Below are 25789 nucleotides of genomic sequence, written 5' to 3' on the forward strand. Positions count from 1 at the left end.
TGGTTTGTGTTGGAGGGGACCTTAAAGCTCATCTTGATCTCTAAGATCACGAGGAGCTTTAAGGTTCTTTCCAAGTGAAAGCATTCTGTGATTCTATAAATAATCTCATGTCCTGTCCAGAGCCTGTAGAGATGATGCAATGGAACTACACTGTTACCAGCCCCCAGCACTCAATGTAAGGTGTATTCCTCCTCCCATATCACAAAATTAATCTTTTCTGGACATGACTTCATAGTTTTAGGCCAGACCCCTCTGACCCCTGCGGGTACCCACCACATCCTGGTTGGTGTCCAGGGACAGCACAGTTTGATCTCTGGAAGCAGCTGTATCAGCAGTGGCAGCTCTTGCAGAAGCAGCAGCAAGAGGTTTCAGCCTTTGGAACATCTCCATGGCCCCCTCTGGACTCTCTCCACCATCTCCACATCTTTCGGATGTTGGACCACACGGCTGGACGGCAGATCTGCTGTTGGGGTCACACCTGAGTGGGGCAGAATCCCCCCTCCCCTGCTGCCCAGGCTGTGGGATCAGCACAGCACGCAGCGGGGCCTGGATTGATCCCAGTAGTTGCCTCCACCCAGCTGCAGCACCTGCACTTAGTCCGGTTAAAATTCACTCCTGGAGATTGTCCAGATCCCTCTGGATGGCCTCCAGGTGTTAAAACAGTACTGGCAGCGGTGGGATTCGAACCCACGCCCCCGCAGAGACTGGAGCCTTAATCCAGCGCCTTAGACCGCTCGGCCACGCTACCCTGGGGAAAGGGACACCAGGAGCAGCATTGGAACCTGGGATCCAGGGAAACACTGACCTGGGCACAGTGCCTTGGACCACTGGACCATCCTGACTGTCCTCACCTCATGCAAATCCTGTTTTATTCTCATTTTCTTCATGAAAGCCCAGAGGAGAAACAAGCCCTGCCTGCAGCGCACACACACACACAGTCTCTGCTGCCCTTCCCACTGCTGAATGTACCTGTTCTGACATGTCCTCTCCTCTCATTCCTTCCCATGGCAGCCTCGATTAAATTATTAAATCCACAAGGAGTCTCTGAACTCCAACAGGGAGACCACCAGATCCACCAGATCTTTCCACACCCACCCCTGTGACTGTTTTCTCAATGACTGAGGGCAATCCTGCCATCCTGTTGGGAATTAAGACCCAGGACCCAATTTTCCTGTCTGCTTTGTCCCTTTGCCCTCTGTCCCTATGCCCCTAGTGACTCAGAGAGGTGCTTGGAGTGGAAGGTCCAAGGGGATGAGGTCATGGATCTCCTGCTCAAAGTGACAAGGGAAGTGGCCTTGCAGTGGGTGTGTAGCCAGCAGCCCACTTCAGGCTCAGGGAAGATGCCAAAATCTGCAGGAAACCTCCTGACAAGCTTTGGGAGCCAGACACAGGGAAGTGGTGGAAGTTCTGGAGTTAAGTAAATATTTTTCTTCCACAGCTAAACACAAGCACTTTCTCCTTCCTCAGCACGGTGATAAAAGCACATTTAAATAAACAGGGTTTCAAAGGGATGTTTGGATTTGGCATGTTTTGCACCTTTTTCATTCATTGGAATGATCCTGGCCGTAAGAACTACGGTGAGACCCCCCAGCTCCCTGAGCTATATCTGGAAACATGACATGTGCTTTCAAACCCTTCCATTCTGAGTCACTTTGTGATTCAAACCATAAAAATAACCATTGATAAAAAAGCAAAAATATTAATTTCTTGTTCCATGGCTTTTTGGTCCTCATTGCTCAAATCCTAGGAGTCCCTAGACCCAAATCCTAGGACAGATCCCAAGGATCCCTCACACCGCCTGCTGCAGCAGGTCCTGCCTTGGGCAAAGAGCCTTGACATCAACAGAGGTGATTAAATTACAGAGAGTAAATTGGTTATTTGAGGAAATAGACTGTTTTTTCATTAAGGGGACATTCACAAGCCGCCACAGATTTCTGAAAGTCTATTTATTTTTAGCCAGCAGCTGCCAAATAATTTGCAAACAAATTTCATCCCATGTAGGTTTTAAAGCTCCATTTGGGTCAGGTGGGATTGTGTGGATCCAGTGGCACTGGGAGCTGCTCTGGTCAAATCTAATATTAATCCAGTCTAGGAGAGCTGGAAAGGAACAGGATTTAAGGCATTTTGCATGTTGTTGCATGGCAGGGGTCAGGAAAGGGCTGGAGTTGGGAAACCTCCACAATAAATGTGCTGCAGAGCTGAGGAGGTTTGGAATTAAAACCTAAATCATTTTAATAATTCCAATGAGATTATTTCAATTAAAAAGAAGTGATTACAACTGCCCTTATTTTCTTATTAGGGCATTTAAACAGCCCCTATTAAGAGATTAGAAAATATTGAGCCTTTGTAGGGCTTCCCAAACACACTGTTTGGAGTATCTCTGATTAAAATGATTTCTGTTTAAATACTTCTGTCTAAAAATTACATTAATAATATTGGATATCTGTGCCCAAATTTGGGACCACAGGTTTGAAAAACCCTGAGACCTCCCCCAAGAGATTCCCCACAGCCAAAAAAAAACCCACCTGGGTTTGTAGAAAATGTTTTCATTCCCCTGTAGCACAGAGAAGAAAAATCCCTTCAATATTCCTTGATCTGCTCACACTTGTCATCCCCAGCAGCCAAGCCCAAGCCCAAGAGAGCTGCCAAGAGCAAATAACCACCGTTTCCATAGATTAGCAGATGAATCATTCCTGTTATTTTTAGCAGGTCATTAAAGGCTGGCAGCAAAATTTGCAAACTGACTTGTGGGGCTTTTGATTGGTGTTAGCATAACCTCTTAGAGAAAACATAAACTGGGATTCAGAACAAAGGAAATGGGAGGACTGGGAATCATATCTCCAAGTTGGAAAGTGGGGGAGGAAGATAAGTCAGGTTCCTGTGAGCCTATGCCTCACTCTCGGTGCTCTCACTCAAACAGGGGGGAGCTGGGCAAGTGCAAGTGAGAGGTTTTATATAAAAGATGCTGGGATAAGGATTTCTCCCCATCTCATGAATATTTATACACCCCAGGTAAGGATGCTGCAGGCACTGGGAAAACTGGGTCCCCATGGGCATCAGGATTGGATCAAGAGGAAGTTTTCTGGGCTGGTTTGTGAGCATGGAAGGTCCTTTGGGGTTCAGAGGAGCATCAGGGCACCTCAGAGGAGTTCACAGAATCCCAGACTGGTTTGGGTTTGCAGGCACATTAAAGACCATCTCATTCCCACGTTGTTCCAAGTCCCATCCAACCTGTCTTTGAACACTTCAGGGATTGGGCAGCCACAGCTTCTCTGGGAAACCTGTGTCAGGGCTTCATCACCCTCACAGGGAAAGATTTCTTCCTAACCTCTAATCTAAATTTCTCCTCTTTCAGTTAAAAATCATTCCCAAATATAAGTCTCTCTCCTGGCACAGGAGCTGGTTTGCAGGGGGCTCTATGGCACCCAGGAGCTGAAGAACTTTTCACCCATCAGCTGAGCAAAGCTTCCCAAAATGCGTGTTTGATAAAGAAATAATAAAAAACATATTCAATAAAAAACATATGAACATAACAAAATATTAAATATTCATCTTTTAGCAGCTACTTCTCTTTTTAACAGCCCTGGTTTGAGCCAGGGCTGCACATACCTTCCCAAATGTGGAGGGACTGTTTGCAAACAGGATCCCAAACAAGGCTCTGCCATCAGCCACCAGCTTTCCTACATTTCCCTGGAAAACACGCTCGATCCAGAGCATCAACAGTGCGTTTGTCAGGCTGGGCTCTTCCAGCTGCAGAGGGATGTGCAGAGGCATCACTTCCAGCAAAGCCTCATCCATCTCATGGAGCCTTATGGATGTACTCCATGGATACGAACAGAAATTCCACAAGGAATCCACGAGTCAAGGGGGGATGCTTGGGATCCTGTTTGCAAAAAGTCCTTCCACATTTGGAAAGACTTTTGCATTCTTCCTCATGAGCAGTTTAATGTTGGAGTTAAATTAATGGGGACCCCTTGCAGTTGCTGTCCTGAGCCATCACTGGGAGCACAGCCCACCCATCCTTCACCATCCATCATGCATCATCCATCATCTAGCATCCAGCATCCCTCATCCATCCTCCATCAGCAGTCAGAGCCACCTGCTCCTGCACACCCAGGATGAGCAGAATACGATCAAGTACAGGTGTCTCTGCTTGGGTCAGGGTTACCCCTGCAGCCTGTGTCATCCCACAGGGCCACCCCACGGATGGCCTGGCCACTGCTGAGAGCAGGAAGGTAGTCTAAAGATCAGGGGTCCCTTAAGCAGGAGCTACTATTGCTGGATGGAAACACCACCAGGAAAACTGGAGCAGGCACAGGGGATCTGCAGGGGCTGCACCACAGGAATTCAACTTTTGGGAGAAGAACAGCTGAGGAATCTACAGGAGACATGAAACCCTTTCACCCCCCGCCTTGCTGCCCACCCTGCATTTTCAGCAGCTCCAAAACACTGCTGCCAAAGGACCCTCACTTCCACACGAGCTCAGCTGCTGCCAGAGCCCTGGAAGGACTAAATCTTGGCTCTAGCCTCGTCAACTCCCACAGTGATCGTCAAATTAAGAGGCTCTGGTTGAAGCCTCAAAGGCAGAAAGGCTCTGCAGTGGTGAGGGAAAGGAGAGCACAGAGTGTGCAGGAGCTGAGGCTGGAGCAAATGGAATTCATGTCTTTTCTGAAAGGGCAAATTTGGTTCAGAAAGGAATGAGGAGGTAAAAAGCTATGTAACTGTGAATAGCTGAGGGTGGAGAGCTGATGCCTCGTTATCTGCCACTGAATAGGAACCCTATCTCTTTTATTCCCAGGATAATAGGCTCATTTCTCACCAGGTAATGAACTGAAGGTTTCTGTCCACTTACAGCAGTGCAGGGAATCGTTGGGATCAGCTCTTGTCCTCCTGCACATCCTCTCCGAGCTCATTATGGGTCTCCCAGCACAGGCACATCCACAGAACAGAGTGAATGGTTCTGCTCCCAGCAGCCAGGAAACATTCCCTGCCATAGGATCACGGAATCACAAAATCCCAGAACCACTGAGGCTGGAAAAGCCCTCCCAGACCATCGAGTCCAACCTGTGGCCAATCCCCACCTTGTCACCCAGCCCAGAGCACTGAGTGCCACGTCCAGTTGTTCCTTGGACACTTCCAGGGATGGGGACTCCACCACCTCCCTGGGCAGCCCCTTCCAATGCCTGAACACCCTTTCCATGAGGAAATTCCTCCAGATGTCCAACCTGAACCTCCCCTGGCACAGACTGAGATTAGATTATTAGATCCAAGCTGGACAAACACCCACCTCAGCTGGGATGGCAGCTGTCCTGACCCTGTGCATGGGGACAGGTGACATGCACAGCACCAGCTGCCTGTGCTGAAAGTCCTGCAGGGCATTTGTTTGGATTTTTCTTTGAAGAATGGATTTAATAAAGAGTAAATTGAGTTTAACCTTTGCTGTAAATGGAGGCATTTGTTTCTTGGAGTCTCAGGGGAGTTTTCATTAATTATTCTGAGCCCGATGGCCAAGTTGGAAAGAAATTTGTTTCCAAGGGAAAAGAAGCAGGGGAGCTTCATGTACAGTAGAAAAAAAGTAACTTACTTCAGGATTAGGGATCAACAATGGGTTTTGTCACCTGAAAGGGGTCTCCAAAAATTTTAGGCAACTTAGAAAGCTCCTGCAGAGACCTGAGGTGAGATCAAGCTCAGACAGGGATGGGCTGTTCCTGCATGGACCAGACAATCCACTCCTGCTCGTGGTCCTCCAAGTCCCCAAAACCCAACAAGGTGCAGAAGCCTTACTCCTGCCAGATGTCCTGGAGCTCCCCTCCAGCCCAGATCCTGAGGAAGAAAAACCCTTTCCCAGATTTCTCTTTTCTCCCAAGCAGTGCCGAAGTCAAACTGAGTCCCACCGAGTGCTCCATGTTCACCTTCTGATTTGCTCCAGCAAGGACTGGAGGTGTGAGGGCAGGGCACCAGTATGATGGGAAACACAAGGACTTCTGCCAGAAACGTGCCTGGAGCTCCTGGGAGGAGTTTCAGGAGGAGCTGCTGGACACAGGCAGCAGTTGTGGGAACAGATCTGTGGCTGTTGGCAAAGGCATCACTTCAGCTAAAGCTTCTGTGAGTTACTGTCAGTGTCAAAGCCCTCACAAAAGATTTGGTGTTGGGAACAGAAGTGATTCCAAAATAAAGTCCTTTGAAACGGCAACAGCAGTAACAAAAGCCTGCTTGGGAAGGAGGACACAGCATAGTGCTCCAAGTTCAGACATTCATGGGAGAAAGGCACAGAGGGAAGGGGAGAAGCTGGGGCTGCCCCATTCCTGGAAGTGTCCCAGGGCAGGCTGGACAGGGCTTGGAGAAACCTGGGATAGTGGAAGGTGTCCCTGCCCATGGCAGGGGATAGAACTGGATGGGTTTTGAGGTTCCCTGTTACTACTGTTATTCCAGGGAAGTGGTGAAGGACAGAGTGTTATCACCAACCACAGCCACTGCAGACCTCGGGCTGCCGGGCAGGACACGCCCCTGTGGGAAGCCCAAAATGAGACCTAGGAGACCACATCCCATCTGAAAAGCAACAAGATCAAATCAAGTTCAATGAATGGGGCTTTCTTTCTTATTTATGTTATCTGATTGCTTTTGCTTTTACTTTTTCGATGCATTTGCTTCCTTCCATGTTCATTCTCTTTTCTGCTTTGGCCACAGGCAGAAGCATCTAAATCTGATGTCCTGGGACGCTTCTCTCTTCAGAAAAATATTTGCTGTATTATCTCTTGTTCCTAAACTTTAAACCCAAACTTCCCATCTCCTCATCCAAAATGCTGTAGAAACAAGTTGAGAACTGGCTGTTTGGACGGAATCCCTCCCCAAAAGCAGCAGCACTGATTTGACACAGAGCCTGGGAACAGAAAACGCGATTTGGGGCTGGAACTGCTCTGTTTCTGCTCTTCCCCATGTGTCCAAGTGAGAGAATTCCTTTTACGTTCATCTGTCCTCATGAAAGCCTCAAAGGGGAGAAGAGATAAATTATTAACATAATCTAAATATAATTTCTTCGTTCTTACAGCCTTTGTGACACACTCTCTTGGGAAATATTCCCAACTGAAATGGAATTCTGCTCCGTTCCTGCAGATCTCACACTGCTCTTGTGAAACACATGAAGCCTTTTAAAGTCATTAATTACAGTGTCAATAATTGCACCATGGTGAGAACTCAACAAGCATCTTGGAAACACAGGCAGACATGGAAATATTGGAAAAAAACAACCTTAACTGTTAAACTTTCCTACCCAAATTCTGCAGCTGGTCTTGATAAAGGTCTCTCAGGGTGAGAGGTGTGTGTAGATGTGGACTGGTCCTGCTCCGGTGGCAGGTGTGGTGTTGACCCACAAATTGGTTGAAGACTCAGGCTTTGGGTTTAATAAAGTAGGAATATGAGAAAAGAGGTGAAAAATGTGGTTTACAAGAGGGGGAAAATAAATTCTCAGTCGCGCTAAATAGCTAGAAATTATGGCTGAAAACCTGGGAAGGAAAACATTTCCAACCCCCCAGCCTGCTCTGACATTCCAGGGCCCAGCTGGTGGGACGGGGACTCCCTGCAGTGACTTGGGGGGTGTGCAGAGACTGAGGCGCCCTCACCTTTGTGGGTACCCAGAGCTGGGTTTGGCCATGGTGAAGTCATATCCCTGAGCCCGACAGAGCTCAGGGAGTGTTTGGACAGCACTCTCAGGGACAGGGTGGAATTGCTAGGGTGTCCTGTGCAGGGCCAGGAGCTGGACTGGATGATCCCTCTGGGTCCCTTCCATGATTCTATGAGGTTGGCAGAGTGAGAGCTGCATCTCCAACTCCATTTCCCAACATTCGGCTCTTCAGCAAGACATGAGAGAGTCAATATTTTCCTGATGGGAGATGATAAAAGGGAGGAATAAAAATTGCATTTGTAAGTCAGCTCCTGCACATAACAGAGATAAAAGAATTACAGAGCACTTACAAGGCTCAGGCTCATTTTGGTGATTCATGGAGACGTGAGTGCAGGGCTTGGGAAGCTGTGCCAGTACCAAAGGGCATCTGCTGGCTGGAGTTAATGCCTTTGAGCCCACTAAATCCATAAATATGCGGGATATGAGCTGTCATTCCCAGTTTGTGCTCGGACACGGACCTTGCAGAGGCAGAGTGAGATGGAGCATCTTCATGATGTGTCCATCGAGGGGCAGCAGCAAAGCTGCCAAAGTCTGTGGCTGGCTCCAGGAACAGGAATTTTGTGCGGGATCACCCAACGTTTTCTGGGTAGACAAGTTTATCAACTGCTGACAAAGAGAGGACCTCAATTACAGCAACTTTCCTGTAAGTGAAAGCTGAAGTTTCTAAGAACTCTTCTGACTAATGTGGTTCAGCTCTTGGCTGGAAAACACAGAGCCCTTCATCAAATGGCTGTGACTGCAAGAAATGCCAAAAAAAGCTCAGATCCAGGGAATCTGAGGCTGGGAGTGCAAGTTGACCCCAGCACTGCGGCCACTCGTAACGGTGGGGCTGGAAGCCAGCTCTGCCTCTGTTTTAACTGGTCTTATCTCCAGGCTTAGTGCTGCTCCACTATTTTCCAGGAAAAAATGTATCTTTAGCCAATACAAGTGATCTGGGCCTCAACATAAAAAAGAAATTCCCCTGCAAGCGCAATGAATCTGAATCCACAGCTGCAACATCACCCTGAGGATGAAATGTGCCCTTTTATCTTCATAAAGATGGAATATGGGAAATACAACCCAAATCTGGGGTCAGAGGGAATGGATCCAGGAAAGTCATGAACAGAGATACAGAGAGAGATCCCAAAGGATTATCTCCTGCTCAGATGTATAGAATCCTACAGTCTCCTGAGTTGGAAGGGACCCACAGGGATCATCAAGTCCAACTCCTGGCCCTGCATAGGACACCCCAAAATCCCACCCTATCCCTGAGAGTGTTGTCCAAATGCTCCTTGAGCTCTGCCAGGTTGGGGCCATGATATAAAATGCGAAAAATCAGTGTATGATCAGCTGGGTGCATCTCCTACCACTGTAACCTCGCCATGAAGGGACCAGTTCCCGGCAAGTCCGACATCAGAGGCAGCTTCAAGTCAATATTCTATGTGTCAGGAAAATCATGGGACAATTCATTGAGAATTTCACTGCTGGCAGTTTTATCTTTCCCCAAACAAATGGGATAAGGGAAATTCCCGTCAGCAGCAGGACAAGCAAACACACAAGCTTTTCATTTCATGGGAGATGAGAGATTCTCCTGACAGAAACCAGACACTGCCGCCCTTCAGGAGCAGCCAAAGACCAACCAGCAGGCTCATGGCACTGCACAGGGGCTGCACTTCCCAGAAAAACACATGGATCTGAGGGACTTCCTGTGGATGGGCATTATGAGCTCCTGACCTGGTATAACCAGTGACCCACCCTTAGGAGGGGAAAGGGAAAAAGGGGGAGTGGCTTCCCACTGCCAAAGGGCAGGATTAGATGGGATATTGGAAAGAAATTCTGCCCTGTGAGGGTGGTGATGCCCTGGCATGGGTTGCCCAGAGAAACTGTGGCTGCCCCATCCCTGGAAGTGTCCAAGGCCAGGCTGGATGGGGCTTGGAGCAACCTGGGATAGTGGAAGGTGTCCCTGCCCATGGCAGGGGGTGGGATTGGATGAGCTTTAAGGTACCTTCCAACCCAAATCAGTGTGAAATGAGGTGCTTAGGTGTGTGAATACCTTCACCTCAGTTTTCTCAGGATATCATCACTGTAGATAATGAAGGCTATTTCTGTTTGTGTGGTGATACACAAACAGCCTTCCTGCCTCAGCTTCAGCCCTCCTTCCTCTCCTGCTCACGAGCTGGGCTGTCCCAGAGCACAGCCTAAGGCAGCCTGTAATCAGCTGGTGAGTGACCATCACCCAACTCCCATTTCATGTCAGCTCTCAGTCTGAAACACAAAGCAAACAGAAATCCCAGAATTTCTACTTAGTTTAGGAAAGCCAAACGTTCTCCCCAAGAAGGATCTGTGCAGTCAGTCCTGTAACAAAAACCTGCAGCACCTTGTGCCTCTTCGGTGGCTCCTCAGCAGAGTCACCTGGGGGGACGTGGGAGGGGACACCTTGTCCCACCAAGTCCCCCTGAGCATTCCCTGCCTGAACACTGCAATTTGCAGGAGAAGGTGTTCTACATCCAAATTTACATCTTTTTCTTGACAAAAGTAACACCATCAATGACATCTTCTTCCCATAGGAAAATTTAAACAGTGTGAGGGTCATTCCATCACTTGATTTTGAACACAAGTAGCACATGGAAATGGAAGAATAAGGAAGACATCAAGGAAATTCAAACATATTTTAATTAAAATTGTTCCAATCATTCCCATAGCTAACAGCTATTAGAAAGCTATTATTTACCATTTTCGAAGCTTTATTTTTAATTCTGCATTAAAAAATCCAGAGGACAAAAGCTTTAAAGCACATTTCCTACCTAATTAAAATAAATCTAAGGCAAATCAGGTTTTTAAGCTGGGCTGTTGGGTTGGAAGAGTAGAGAAGAATGAACTGTGCATCCCACCAGCAGCACCAGGAACCACCCCCTGTGACCTCAAATGACCAGAATAAACACTGATCTCTGGGAGAACATTCCTGAGTGAACCCATGGCTGCTCTCACACAGTTACTGACTCCAGAAATCCCAACGGATTTCCCAACAACAGACCCTGACCCATAAGAGGGCCCAGGCTGTGCCACACACAGTCCATGCACAGCCAGGCAGCAGCAGAACCAACCCAACAGCACCTGGGAGACTCCCCAGGAATCCAGATTGAAATTCCCAAAGGCAAATCAAAGGAGCAATTTAGTTTTACGTGTTCTCTTCCATAGTCTTGGCAACATCCAATTCCAAGTTCCTTCTTTAAGTCTCAAGGCTTATGCAAACTGCAAGGAGAAGAGAAAAGAGAGGTAATTATGTTCTGCCCCTCATCAACCACAAACTTTTCTTCTTCTTTTCATAAATAAGACACATTTTGGCATTAGATTATTTTCATGCTCTGTGCTGCCAAATAGAAATATGTGTAGTTAATGATGATAACTTTTCCTATCATTAAAAAAACTAAACAAAAAAACCTGAAAAACAAACAAACAAAAAACATTAAAACCCAACCCTACACACACAAAAAATCCACAGTCTGAAATCCAGACCTGTGGGAGAGGAGCATCAGGAGTGGACTGAAACAGCAGTACTTGAATGTTGGACTTACTGTTTGAGAGAAGCTCTTGAAGCTCCTTAATATATTTCAACCCTGCCAGGAAAAATCTGAAACACTCACTGAGCCTTTCTAGGCCCGTGTGAGAGTCTCCCCGAGCTTGACTTTAGCAGGGATATCCCCATGACTCCAACATCTGTTGGACCTGAATCCGTGTCAGTTGAGACTGCGATTGACCAGGACACAAACCTGGTACAGGGAATCCTGACAGGGAGAGCTTTAAATCCAAGGTCTGATTAAGAGCGGCTTAAAATGTAAATGAGGTAAGAATTACCAGGAGTGTAATTCTGTGTCTCAGGGAGACACAGAATGATTTTTAGGGGGTAAGAACCCACTCACCGCAGCCTTCAGGGCCTGGTCCAGGTCAGCTAGTAAATCCTCCTCATCCTCCAAACCCACAGAGAGGCGAATCAACGTGTCAGTGATGCCAAGAGCTTCCCTGTCCTCCTGGGGCACTGAGGCATGGGTCATGATGGCCCTGCAGAGACAAAAACCAGCCTGTTTCCTAAGAACTTTGCACTTTCCTCAGTAAAGCCCAAAGCAGTTGGTTTTCTGCCAGCACCCCCGAAGTTTCATGAGGTTTTACACCTTTCCTGTGCCACTTGCTGCTGAACCCACAGATGGAAAGAGCTCGTGGGTGACAGTGACTGTAAATGATGTGAAGTCAGGGACTTCAGAGTTTCAGGAAAGCATTTCCAAGCTACAAATTATTAATAAGAAGTGGATACTTTAAAAATCTGGAGCTAAAAAAGGAGAAAATCCCATTCCTCTTCCTTCCAGAGTTTTTTAGGGTTTTTTTTTGCTCTAAAAGCTGTGCTCTGCATGTGGAGAAGCAGCTGCAGTGAATAACCTCCAGTATAAAATCTCCTGTTTTCTATTAACTTCTGGTTTCTTCTTGTCAAACCCTACCAAATTACACTGAAGGGTTTACTCTCTGCAGGTTTGGAGGATATGGGCAAGAAGGTATTTCCCCCTGTGCTCCACCAACCAACTCACAATTTCTTCCAGCTGCTGGAGTGGTTTAAGATCTGCTGTTACTCTAAAATGAATACCTGAAATGCTTTAGCACAAAAAGCCATAAATTCCCACGTATCTTTTTGAAAAGCAAATTGGCTTTGAGTAAAAGAATCTAATTCCATATAAATCCTCTTTTTAGCCTTTTAACCTTAACAGGAGTGGCCAAGTGTTACTAAAATTCCCGCAAAAAATCCTGACAGGGAGAACAAGGCAGTTGGGTGCATGTACTGACCACGCCCTCTTGTGTGAGCAGGGAGCATGGCACAGCTCTTCCCTCCATCCCATCTGCTCCACAATTTCAACAAGCACTGACTCCTTGTATTGTTTTCAGAACAAATTCCTAAATCCCAGTCTTCCAGTCAAAATTCCTCCATCACTGCACTCTCACAGAATTCACTCACTCCTGGATCCTCTGCTATGTTTGTGCTACACAACACAACATTCTTTTCAATACATGGAAAACAGCTTGGCCTTGGGGACTGGAACTCCCACTAATCTTTTGGGGGACTCTGCAGCCTTTCTAGACTTTGAAGATAGAAGAATAACTTACGGGTGCTCTGCCAGGCTCTCATAGCCCCCCAGACTCTCAGCCAGGGCAAACACCTACGGGAAAGATGGAACACAAGTTAACAAGGGTGAAAGGGAAGCGTGAAAGACAGAAGTTAATCCAAGTTTCCATAGATGCATGGAAAGAGATGTCAAAGAATCATGGAATATCCTGACCTGGAAGGGACCCACAAGAATCATGAGCCCAACTCCTAGCCCTGCAGACACCCCAACAATCCCACCCTGTCCCTGAGAGCGTTGTCTATATGCTTCTTGAGCTCTTGCAGCCTTGGGGCAGTGACCACTTCGAGGACATTAGGGAAAAAGAATGTTTAGGGTTTTTTTCCCCTAAGTTTTTCTATAATAACTTCTATTTTATAAATGGTATTAGTGTAATTCAGGAATAAAGTGTACATTTAGGAAGTAAGAGCTACTAAGATTTAAAACAGACTCATCCTGCCCCATCCCTGGAAGTGTCCAAGGCCAGGTTGGATGGGACTTGGAGCAGCCTGGTATAGTGGGAGGTGTCCCTGACCATGGCAGGGGGTGGAAGAAGATGGGCTTTAAGGCCCCTTCCAACCCAAACCAGTGTGGGATTCTATGATTCTCTGGAATGACTTTATTTTTGGACAAGCCTGGTGACAAAGTGATGGTCATCCAAGTCAAAGGCCTTGGATAACCGTAAGGTACTACTTCTCCTGGGACACATTCCCTGATACTTCTAGTCAAAGCTGGCAGGTCTCTTGTGTCAGGATTCAGTCCTTTCTCTCAGGTCAAAGGATATTTTGTGGGCAAATCATATTTTTAGTAATTCATTTTCAGTGGTTGACATCAGCTGGCAAGTTAGACAGGGGGCAGCAGGAAGTTCTAATTCACCTCTGCCAGTTCTTACTGATTGGTTTTTCCAAGAACAAACAGCAAAACCACCAGGATGCAAATTAACCAGAGATCAAGACTAGAAACACATCAAAGGGCACAGGCAGAATGAACACATGGCAAAACAGCAAAAACCTGTTGTTTGGGTCACCTAAACAACCAACCATTCCCTAAACTGAGGGACTCCCTCTCTGCTTCATGATTCAGGTCTCTCCTCAATGTTTTATTTTCCTGATGAGCACTTTGAAATATTCCAGCAGTATTACACCAGCCACATCTCCTGCAGGTATTTTGGCAAAAGGCCCTTTGTCAGCAGCATTTCCTGGGCTAACCTGGACACACCTCACCTGCTGTGCAAACAAACCCTTCCAAGGAGCTCAGGCATCTTTTGTTTCCCCTCATCAGCCTCACATTTACAAATTATCTATTATTTAGATAGGGTCACACCCAAAAGACTTGAGGAGCTTTGCAAGTACAGACAAAGACTCTCCCCTCACCAAAAAAAGCCACTTCTACCATCCCCCTCAGCAGGACAATCCCTCGTCCCTCCGAGGAGGTGTTTTATTGTCATTTACCTTTAGGCTCTTGAGGAAGGCAGTGGCATGTTTGAGGTTCCCTTTGATGTAGAAGGTGATCATGCCAGGACAGCCCGTGCACTGGCGCTTCGTCAGCTCATGCTGAGGGTGGGAAGGCAGCCCTGGAATTTGGGGAGTCACTTGGAGTGAATGACCCTCATTCCAAGGAGGAGCAGCTTCCCCCTCAGCCTCTGCCAAGGTGGACATCCAGCCTGAGTCACCTCTGGAATCTGGGGAGTCACTCAGAGTGAACTACCCCCCTTCAGAGGTGGAGCAGCTCCCCCTCAGCCCACTCCACACATCCAGCCTGAGTCACTCCTGGAATCTGAGGATCACTTGGAGTGAATGACCCTCATTCCAAGGAGGAGCAGCTCCCTTTCAGCCCGCTCCAAGGTGTACACCTTGAAGCTCCAAGGTGGACACCCTGCTCGAGTCACCACACGAAGGTGACTGTGACACGGAGCATCACAGCACCCAAACCCACCCTCTGGGACATTTCCTGCTCAGAGGTCCTGCCAACCCACCTGGGAAAATGACCTTCTCCACGCAGGAATGTGACTCGAGGAACCGGGCGACGGCCAGGGCGTTGTGGAAGTGCTGCTTCATGCGGATGTGCAGCGTCTTCAGCCCCCGGTTGCACAGGTAGCAGTCAAAGGCAGATGGGACGGCCCCGAGAGCTGGGGAAGGGAGAAAAAATTCCTCAGAAAAAAGGGGTTGGTTTGGGTTTTAGTACAACTGATATAGTCCTAATCTCCAACATTTCTAAAGCTGGAACAAGTGGGAAGACACCTGCTGCAATCTGCCTTCCTCATCTCACACATGTGGGGAGCCAATTAATGAGGTGAATTAACAAGCTGAAGCCTCAAGGGTTCTATTTATTAGACATAATATACCTTCATTGTCTCTGCTGTAGGCAGAGGGCAGGCACAACCCCACACAGAAATTTATTCCTGACAATTAAGAGACAGTAAAATGCTTGAAATCAACATATATAAGAAAATTCTGATGTGTGAGTTTAAAAAACCCCTTTAACTGCAGGTGTGCATGAGGCAGACAGACCTTGATGCTTCCGGGATGTGCCTCCTCAGTTCTCCAGAAGCAGTTAGGAAGTGAAGACCAGTGTCATTAATTTTATTAAGTTTATTTTATTAATTTAAACATTATTTTAATTGTATTGGAATTTATTAAAATAAAAATTTATTTTATTATTCCCAGTTCTGCCCATTTGAGCTAGGCAGAATTCCCACTTGTGTGCATTTCCACGCTCCCCAGTAGGAGCTGGTTTGTGACCAGGCTTCATTTCCAGGTATTTCCTGTATTAGTACTCACAATTCTGCAGGAATTTGAGCCTCTCATAGAGATCATCCCGATTCACTGAGACCAGCCCCATTACCACATCACTATGCCCTACAAATGAAGACAACAACAGGATCAGCCATTCCATCTGCTCCAGGGTTCTGCCTCAACCTCCCAGTTTCTCCATTCTGGTGTTCTAAAACCCCAGTTTTGCAAGGCCTTGGGTTGTTACTGAAGCTCTTGCCCTTCTTCCTGTGCAGGCAAAAATCACACGGCAGATTTGGGCTGTTTTTAAGGCTCTGCTCAGCAGATCCAAGCTGTCTCCTACACTGGCACTTCCTAGGGCACCTCTACCAGCTGCCAGGACACTGCAGGAACCAGGAATGTCCTGGTGAGCAGCTCCTGGTTCAGGGAGAGCAGCTCCCAACCCACCTCCTCCTGAAGGCACCTGATTTGTTGTAGCCAAATTAAAGCCAGCATGGCTTTATAATAATAATAATAATTCATACTATCACAGAGTCCCAGACTGGTTTGAGTCAGAAGGAACCTTAAATATCTCATCCCACCCCCTGCAATGGGCAGGGACACCTTCCACTATCCCAGGTTGCTCCAAGCCCCTTCCAACCTGGCCTTGGACACTTCTAAGTACGAGGCAGCCACAGCTTCTCTGGGCAACCTGTGCCAGGACCTCATCACCCTCACAGGAAGGATTTCTTCCCAAAATTCCATCCAACCCTGCCCTAAGTAGGTGTTGAACTCCCACACTCACCATTCATGTATTTGGTCGCAGAACTCATACAAATATCAGCCCCCAGAGACAGAGGACGCTGAAACAAAATTAAATTCATGGTTCTGATTAAAGCCTGTGTGCAGCCAGGTTCACTTTCAGCTATCCAAAAAGGCTGAGAGCTTACACAGCAAAAAATAAGTGGAGAAACTAAAGAAAAACCCACAAAAATTTAACACCTTAAACACAAAAACCTGAGAATGATGATTGAATATGTGATAAAACGAAAAGCACAAGGAGACACTGAATTCAAGATAAGCACAATCAAATGCGATTTAACAGCACTGGTCCAATTCCCACTGGCTTCAGGGAGAGAAGTGGTTGAATCCATCTAACATACAGTTCATATTTGGGAAAAAATAGTTCTATTGCTTAGCTGAGGCAAGAAAAATAATGGTATTTACTCTCCAAAGTGGATTTCCTTAGAAAATTAAGACTTCAACAGTCTGAAAAGCAAAAAAAATTGCTTTCCAAGTATTGGTGATACTGTGCTGAAAGAACTGAAAACAGGAGGAAAGGAGGTTTTCTTTGCCAGCTGTTTTCCCTCACCTCCCAGCTTTGTTCCCAGAAGCCTTTTGAAGGTGAGACAAAGCAAGAGGTTGATGGGCAAGAGGTTGTGAACAATGTAATCCTTTTAATTAATCACTGAGGGATGTTGTAATATAAACATATTCCAAAGAGCCAAGAGCATCAGGGTGTTAAAAGGTAACAAAGCAAGCAGGTCTAAAGGCTGCTGAGCCAGACTGAACATGGACATCCACCCAAGGAACATGGATAACACTCACTCCCGATGCACAGCCAGAACCACCATGGAAAAATGCCTTTTACGTTCAATATTTACATACAAATCACTCTGAAATTCTCATTTGCTTAGCACCAGCTGAGGTCTGGAGGGGTTTAGCAACACTACCTACTCCCCTCACCAAAATTAATCATTAGCACTGGCACCAGGCTGACCCAGACTCATTAACCAGCCCAGCTCACTTTGTGCCTTTCACACCCCCCTTTCTGAGGTAAATTGTGAATTTTGAACTGAGTAACACATTGCAGGGGGGAATCACCAAGGTTCTGGAATGTCCCAGACCAACTGCAGTGCTCCTGGAGCTGAGCATTAACACTTTGTGCAGAAGTCCCTAAATTCATGAAGATCTCAGTACCCTGAACAAAACCAGACGCTTTGCACTCTGCAAAAAGGGTGACTTTAAACCTAAAACACAAGGGATTGGCTTGGTCTCCTGGGAAATTTATATGCATATTTCCAGTCCATATTAAGATCAACAAAACTTGGAAGTTTATTATTCCAGAACACTTTCAGAACTTAAGAAAATCTCTTCACTTTGTGTTATCAGTATAGAAAAGTTATGTCAGTTGTTATAGACAGAGTTATGAACTTCTAAGCCACATACTCACCAAAATATTGAAGAAATATTGAATGTCTCAAAGGAAGATTGAACAAAGTTTGCTCATTTTAACTTTTTCTTCCATTACTTTTTTCAGACTACCAAGTTGTTCAGAGCAGTGCTTAAACAGCACATACAAAAGAATTGCTATAAAAATGCCAGTCAGACAACAGGACACTTTTTACCAGGCCTGCTGTCATTTTCATCAGTAAGAAGCAAAATCCATGATTTTTGAATGCCAGATACACCTCCACTGATGCAACCAGCAGCATTAACCTGCAGCTAGAAACAGAGCAAGTGATTTTACAATGCGAAGATCAAAACTACAGTTCCTTGGTGCTTCCCTTTTCGAAAATGTCCCTTCAACTACACTGAATAATGGGATAATGGTGAACACACCTGGAAATAGGGAGACATGAAGCTGTTGTCCACTGCCAGGAGAACATCCCCATGTTTATGTATCACATCAGCACAGGCACGGATGTCGATGACTTTCAGCGTGGGGTTGGTGGGGGTCTCGATCCAAACCAGCTGCACAAATCCAACAGAAACCACCAGGTCAGAGATTTGCAGTGCTGCTGATGCCCTTGGGTAAGTGAGAAGTGCTTTCAGTGATAATTTATTGACTGCCAGCTTCCCAGAGGGGAAACAAGGCTTCCCTGCTGGAGCAAGGGAAGACTGCTTAGGAGAGGTGATTGAGGTGATTCCCCACAAACTCAACATGGGAAGCACAGCAAAGCTTTTGTAAACTCAGGTTCATCCCACCTGGAGAAGGCCTGACAGAGCAAGAACAAAGTCTTTACACCCAAAGGTCTGAATCACTTCCCTGGATCAGGGGATTATCCATTCCAGTGCCATGGAGCACCTCCAGCTCTGAGGTCAATGTTCCCTCTGCTCTTTCTTACCTTTTCCCTCCTCCTCCCTCTCTCCAGGGTGTTTTTTTTTCTTCTTAAAACATTTTCCACAAGGCAGCACAAACATGACCATGTGCCCTGGTAGGACCAGCTATGCCCCAAACCCTGCAGCCCCTCAGATCGACACCAAATTCAACACAGACAAGAATAAAACTATTTAACAACATTCATTTCCCTCTCCCCTACCTTGGTCTGTGGTGTAATTGCAGCTTCCAGGCATTTTGGTTTTGTGCAGTCAACAAAAACTACCTTCAAACCAATTTCTGAGGCGATTTTCCTGAAGTATCTGTTTGTGCCTAAAAAAAACCCCAAAATCACAAAATGAAACAAGTTCCTTGGACTTCCTTTCACTGCTCTCCAGTTTTTTGTATCATCCAGGGAAAGTCAGGAGGGCACAGCTTTGTGCTGCACGTAAATTGACAAATCAGCATTGTTTTATTTCTAAAAATGTTTAAAGATTGTTGTAGTTTTAATTGTCATGAAAAAGTAATAACGGGAATATGAGATCAGAGTGATTTATGAAGTATTTGAAATCAGTGGGGGTTTTTTGATCAGAAAATTAAACAGAGAAGGATCACGGGTAAGACTCCAGTACTGTGTTTATTATCATTCCATTAAAACTGATTCTTTCCTTCCTGTCTGTCTTTGGAACCTTTCACTGAGAAAATTAAAAGAAGAATCCAGCAGCAAACAATTGATTAATAGATGAGTAACACACTACCTGGAAACACTGCCTGGATTAAACATTAACTTATTGGGTGTCTCTGCCAAGGTTATCCCACATGGACTCTCTTCTGTCCAACAGCAGTTTGCCATCAAAGCATGAAGGGATGGAACACGGAGACTCTGTGTGCTGAAGGCATAGCTGAGTGGTTTGGGGGTTTAAGGAAATGCTTTTTTTATAACAAAAGTATGGGAAAAAAGTCAGGGGAAAAACAATTAAATATCTTTGCAAAAGCCACCCCGGGTCGAGGTTTTAATGAGCAAGTGAGCAAGTTTTGCTTGAAAAATACCCCCCTGAGCCCTCCAGAAGTGAGGAACTGCCCATGTGCTCTGGTTCAATGATTGACTGCATTGTGGTGAGAGAGCTGTGAGTTAAAGGAGCAGAGATTCCTGCTGTCTCCAGCTGCAGCTGGAGAATACTCTCTGGCATGACAGCACTTCAGTGTGCAAAGCAAGTATGTGTGTTTAGGTTTGATGTGCACAAGCACAGAGAACTGACTGGCAAACACTCAGCACGTCTAAGGAAAAGGAAAGTTGATTTCCAGGTTTTCCAGCTATTGATTGGGAAACCTGCCTCTAGCCTTCCCTTGATAACAAAGCAGGTTGGACCTCTCTGTGCCAAGGCCTTGGAGACACCAGCCCTGCTGACCAATGGAAGAGAAGTCACACACCAAGGAACTGTCATACCATGTCCTGCCAGCATGTTCCTCCTCAGGAATTCTGCATGACCTCAACCTTCTGAAGGACTTGGCTTGGTGGATGCCCTCTGGGACTGGGACTTGGAGTTGTTGATAAACATGATGCAAGATCAATACCTAAGAATGGGCTGTGGCATTTCTGAAGTGTTCAGAAAGCACGGGGACAACAGAGGGAAGCTGTGCTTTGGGGGCAGATGATGGAAGAGTTGTCTGGAACAGTCCAGACAGTCCATGCTGGTAAAGGGTTAAACTTAGGGAAGGGATCAGAGAAATACCAGCCACTGGAAAGAGGTTTCTGCCCTGCAAACAAACGTAAGTGCAGCACTAAGATATTGGTATTTCTCCTCACTCAAACATGCATTTGTTGTTACATAGTTTTAAACCTCCATGTTGTGCCAATGGAATGTTTCAGTGCCTGAAATTCTAACACCCAAATCAGGCAGGAGTGATCTGTGTTCTCACAAGGTGAAAAAGCTTCAAAGAAAAGGGGAATTTCAGAGAGTTCAGGTCCGTTTGATCCTTTGCACGGTGAAGATCAAAACCCCCGTGGTGCTGTACATACCTCCATATACATCATCCATGCAGATGACTGCATCCCCTGCCTTCAATAGGTGACAGATGTTCAGAAGAGCTCCTAAACCCGAAGAATAAGCTAAACCTGGAACAGAACAGAGTAAGTGGCAGACAGGCTGTGTTTGATGGGATACAACTTGGTCAGACCTGCCTTCACCTCCCTCACTTTGCCTCTCAAAGGAACTGTCACTCTCACTCTTCCTCACTTGGTTGAGCGCAGCCAGTTAAAGCAGCCATTTGATTTACACAGCTTAGGACCAGGATGGACACTGGTGCCAGACTGGAAACATACCGGGACCAGGGGCTGCCTGCTCCCCCTGCCACTGCATCCAGTGCTGCTGCACAGGGATGGATTCAGCTTATCTCAAGCATCAAACACAGTGAAGGAAGCACGACAGAAAGCCCAGGGACTGAGCTGGGCTTTTCAACAATAACTGCTGGACTCTGACACCCTGAAGCCGCTCTTGCAGTCAGAGCTGTGATTGTGGAATCATGGCACGGTTTGGGTTGGAAGGGACTTAAAGCTCACCCCGTCCGACCCCCTGCCATGGGACACCTCCCACTAATCCAGGTTGCCCTGAGCCCTCCCCAAGCCATGAATTACTCACTGTATTTGGCTCCATCAAGGGCAGCCGCAGCCTTTTCCAGGCAATCTCGAGTCGGGTTCCCAGACCGGCTATACTCATATCCCTGGGATAGAAGTGAGAGACAATGTAAGAGAGAGCACTGGGAAAGCTTTAGACAATACTACTTCCAGATGCCTCCAAGAGCCCTTGCTGGGGGCATCCAGCTCCTCCCAGAACAGCAGGAGGGTTTCCTGGCACAACAACTGGGCATTCCCATCAGCAAAAGCTGTCTGGGGGTACACCAGGGAGCACTCACATTCTCCTACTTTTTCCTAAACATCTGTCCGTGGTCACTGTTGGAGAAAAGGTTGACACAGTCCACTCACTCTCAGATCCCAAAATGGGTCAGGTTGGAAGGGACCACAGTGAGACATTTGCTCCAACCTCCCTGCTCAAGCAGGGCCATCCCACAGCACATGGCACAGGACTGTGTCCAGAGGGTTCCTGAATACTTCCGGGGAAGGAGACTCCACAACCTCTCTGGAGGGAATTATCAGGGGAAATTTTCCCATCTCCACCACACTCAGCCTCAGAGATGGCACAGGGTAAACTGTACCTGTCACTTCCTGAAAACCCAGACTGTGGCAACTTCCACAACTCTCTGACAACTTCCACAACTCACTGCTCCAGCTTTGTGGGGGAAACCAGTCATGCATGCTGGATGTAGTTGTTACAGAGAACCTGCTGAGTACCCTGGGATTTGCATTCTTTGAAAATTCCTGTTTAATGACAACTTCCTTGTGTGCTGGAATCCCGAGGATTGCTCCCGCAAAGCTCCTGGCAGGAACACCAACAGCCTGACATTAGGATTGTGGATACAGCAGCTGACTCCTTCTGAGGGCTTCTCCAGCGCAACTGCCTGCTCCCAGGCATTCCCAGCTGAATTCTGTGCAGAATCAGGGATCACAAGGCACATCCCTTCTGCCCAACTGGCCCAGTTCAGCCTGTGGCTTTGGAGCAGACCCTGGTTTAGGAGGGGCAGATTTGTGCCATGGCCAATCAGAAACTTCAGGACAGATCAATGCAAACCTTCCCAGTACTTTCTATAGGGCAGCAACAAAATCCTTATGAAATATTTCCTTCTGTTTGGAAGGAAAACTAAAGCAGCCTCTCACACAATGTGTGCAAAGGAGAACACAGATTCTGCCTGGGCCCTGCATTTGAAAAATGGGCAGGTAAAGCTTCCCAGAGTCCTGGCTCTGTGCAGCTCATGGAGCTGGGCAGCAGCATCTCTTCCTCCCCTTTCCACGTGGAAATAATCCCAATCTCTCTCAGTTCCCGGGAAAACACAATCACATCTGGATCAGGCTGGAAGGGACCACAGTGGCTCACCTGGCCCCACCTCCCTGCTTCAGCAGAGTCATCCCAGAGCACATGGCACAGGACTGTGTCCACACAGGTCTAGAATATCTCCAGTGACGGAGACTCCACATCCTCCCTGGGCGAAACCACCGCTACCAGCGGGGGAAAAGATGCTCGGTTTGTCCGGAAGCTGCCACGTGGGAAAACATTTCCACCGGGAGCTCCCTCTCCTTCCCAGGGGCAGCCGCTTCCCGGACCTCCCCACGCGGGGCCTTCGGGGTCCCCTACCGGTGTGCCCAGTGGCTCGGTGCCCCCGAGGATGGCTCAGTACCACGTGGGTGTCTCGGTACCCCCGAGGATGGCTCGGTACCCCCGTGGGGGTCTCGGTGCCTCGGGGGTGACCCGATGCCGCGGTGGCGGCCACACTCACCGCATGCTCGCCGGGCGCCCGCTGCTTGAAGGTGGTGGAGAGAGAGATGGGCGGCACCACGGCCCCGGAGCGCCACTGCTCGGGATCCTGGCCGGCGTGGATGGCGCGGGTGGCGAAGTGCGGGAAGGGCGGCAGGAAGCCGCGCTCCATGTCTGCCTGTGCCGCCTGTGCCGCCTGTCCCGCGTGTCCCGGGAACTGCCGGGGCGGCCGCGCCACCGCCGGGGGCACGGCGGGGGCGGGGTCTCGGTGCGGCCCCTCATTGGCTGCGGCCCCGAGGGGGCGGGGCCAGCCCCGCAGCAGCAGAGCCCGCCCGCCCGCCGGGGGGAGCCCGCGAGCCGGGATCGTCCCGATCCTGGGGGATCGTCCAGAAAAAGGGCTCCTTCCCTGGGAAGGGAAAAGGGAGCAGCGCTGCGTGCATCGCCTCAGCATCCGGGAAAGAGGTAACCGCAGTACCAGCACACGCTGGAGTGATCTGCGAAAGCAGCGCTGCGGAGAAGGATCTGGGAGTCCGAGTTGTCCCTTAGCCAGCCATGTGTCCTGGAGCCAGGAGGGACAATGGGATCCGGGAGTGCACCAGGAAGAGCATTGCCAACAGGCCAGAGCATTGCCCTCTGCTCAGCCCTGAGGAGTCATATCTGGAGTCCTGAGTCCACTTCTGGGCTCCTCAGGACACGAGGGACGTGGAGCTCCTGGAGAGGGTCCAGCAGAGGCCACAAAGATGATTTGGAGCCTGGAGCATCTCTGATGAGAAGAGAACTGCGGGAGCTGGGCCTGATCAGCCTTGAGAAGGGACACTGAGAGGGGATCCTCTCAGTCCATACAGATATTTCCAAGGGGTGTCAGAGGATGGTCCCAGACTCTGTGCAGTAGTGCCCAGCAACAGGACAAGGAGCAATGGTCATAAACCAAAACACAAGAATGAGGAAAAACTCATAAGGAACTCTTCCTCAACATGAGGAAGAACTTTCCATGGAGGTGGCAGAGCACTGGAACAGTTGCCCAGGGAGGGTGTGGAGTCTCCCCCTCTGGAGACATTCCAAACCCACCTGCTCCAGGTGAGCCTGCTCTGACAGGAAAGGTTGAACTGGGTGATCTCCAGAGGTCCCTTTCAACCCCAGCATTTCTGGGATTCCGTGAAATATCTTATTAATGTGTATAAATATCTAAAGGAGGGGTGTCAGAGGATGGACCAGGCTCTGCTCCGGGGTGCCCAGCAACGGGACAAGAGGAACAGGCAGGAACTGATGTCCAGGAAGTTCCACCTGAACATGAGGAAGAACTTCCTTCCTGTGCAGCAACTGAGCACTGGGACAGATTGCCCACACTGAAGATATTTCAGAACCCTCTGGACACAGTTCTGTCCTGTGTGCTCTGGGATGACCCTGCTGGAGCAGGGAGGTGGGACCAAGTGAGCCACTGTGGTTCCTTCCAGCCTGACACATTCTGGGATTAAAAATTAATTCATTGTGTCTCCCTGCCAAGGTTATTCCACATGGATTGACATCCACGGAACAGCAGTTTGCATTCTGAGGGTAAAGGGCACACAGGGGTGGGTTCAGTGTGCTGAAGGATATGTACAAAGGGGGTTTATATTATATTTTTAAAAGAAACATTTTCTTTACAACAAAAATACAAAAAAAAAAGAGCAAAACTGGATCTAAGCAGAGCAAAACCCCTGGGTGTGCACAGGGCAAGGTCTCAGCCTGGGCACACAGCAGAAACCTAAGATTTATGAGGGAGGAATTTCATCCTGTGGTGACAGATCAGCTTCCTGTGGGAAACGGGTCCTGTGGAAAATGTCCACACAAAGCTCAGGGGCGAAGCTTTGCTGTGGACCCACCGTCCTGCCAGGTCATAGTGTTTCAGGTGAAGACTGGCCATTACATTACCACCAAATCCGATAACAGGTCTGTCTCCTTTTTATAACAATTTTTATTATGAAATCCAAGATAGTCAAGCAAAGGCAAAAGGAAAATGGAATTATTTCCTTGACATACAAAATTCCTTCCTCCTTTTTCCCATTGGTCACCTCTGCAAGTTCCTGGAGGAGGCTGGGCCTGTCCCTTGGTGTTCCTGCTCCTTTCATGGACACAGATCTTGCACAAATATCCCCAAAACCTGCTGAACCACTTCACTGAGCCAGAACAAAAACGATTTTAGTCCCATGGATCAGTCCAAATGAAGAGCTTGTGGTTTTCCTGTGTAATAAGGAGATACAAAAATTCCTGAAATGTTTTGGAACAGCATGAACTGCAAAGAGAATCAGCACTTCCACCTGATGTCTTGAAGTTCCTTACCAGTTTTTTCTTGTTAAGTTTTATTTCCTTAAATCTTTCCTGGAGGAATGCACCCATGAGAGATCATTTATTTCCTGCTGGAGGGATTCCTTAAGTGAAGTTTCCATGGAGCCACAGCCCAGGAACTGTAGGAAATGGAGTTCTGGCACAATTCCTACTACTTTTATCCCAATTGCCCTTGAGAGAGAGAAATTTCAGTCATTTAAGAAAATGGAGAATATAAACAATGCAAAGTTCTGTTGTTAAATGGTCAAAATAACCCCAATTTTCAAGAATTTTTAGATCCATAATAATTACACAGTTGGGATTCACTACAAACACCAGTTTTTCCCAGAGCCCTTCCCATGAGTAATGTCTTAGTTACACTGAAAAAGGACTCCATAATAAGCTGGCAAACAGTGACTTCAGGCTGTCAGTAATTAAAAATGTAACATGAAGCTTCCAACATCAGCTAAAGCCTGAGCTAATCCACCTATTCCACAAGACCA

General features: G+C 47.6%; 1 protein-coding gene and 1 non-coding gene across 2 annotated transcripts; both read right to left on the reverse strand.

The window, feature by feature from the left end:
* Window positions 1–666: 666 nt before the first annotated feature.
* TRNAL-AAG lies at window positions 667–748 on the reverse strand. Its single transcript has one exon. It is a non-coding gene; the product is annotated as a tRNA-Leu (tRNA).
* Window positions 749–10314: 9566 nt separating this feature from the next.
* On the reverse strand, window positions 10315–23227 carry CTH (cystathionine gamma-lyase). Its single transcript, XM_027891119.1, has 12 exons — window positions 23005–23227; window positions 21255–21336; window positions 20636–20731; window positions 18839–18948; window positions 18138–18269; window positions 16321–16378; window positions 15585–15662; window positions 14780–14932; window positions 14256–14377; window positions 12809–12861; window positions 11581–11719; window positions 10315–10912 (listed from the first exon to the last, which is right to left on the reverse strand). The coding sequence occupies exons 1-12, from the start codon at window positions 23152–23154 to the stop codon at window positions 10904–10906; spliced, it is 1182 nt and encodes a 393-aa protein (XP_027746920.1). The 5' UTR covers window positions 23155–23227; the 3' UTR covers window positions 10315–10903.
* Window positions 23228–25789: the final 2562 nt, after the last annotated feature.

The sequence above is a fragment of the Empidonax traillii genome, unplaced genomic scaffold (assembly GCF_003031625.1).
Source record: "Empidonax traillii isolate 1590-97213 ecotype Southwest subspecies unplaced genomic scaffold, ASM303162v1 scaffold309:size1915965, whole genome shotgun sequence".
In the NCBI taxonomy this organism is placed as follows: domain Eukaryota; kingdom Metazoa; phylum Chordata; class Aves; order Passeriformes; family Tyrannidae; genus Empidonax; species Empidonax traillii.

Excerpts from the sequence above, each read along its gene's own strand:
- CTH (XM_027891119.1), bottom strand. The coding sequence starts at position 23,154 with ATGGAGCGCGGCTTCCTGCCGCCCTTCCCGCACTTCGCCACCCGCGCC. Across the intron at positions 16,379-18,137 it reads TCATGTCTCCCTATTTCCAG|CGTCCTCTGTCTCTGGGGGC; the intron begins GTGTGTTCACCA and ends ATTTTGTTTCAG. Across the intron at positions 11,720-12,808 it reads GAGAGCCTGGCAGAGCACCC|GGCCATCATGACCCATGCCT; the intron begins GTAAGTTATTCT and ends TTGTCTCTGCAG.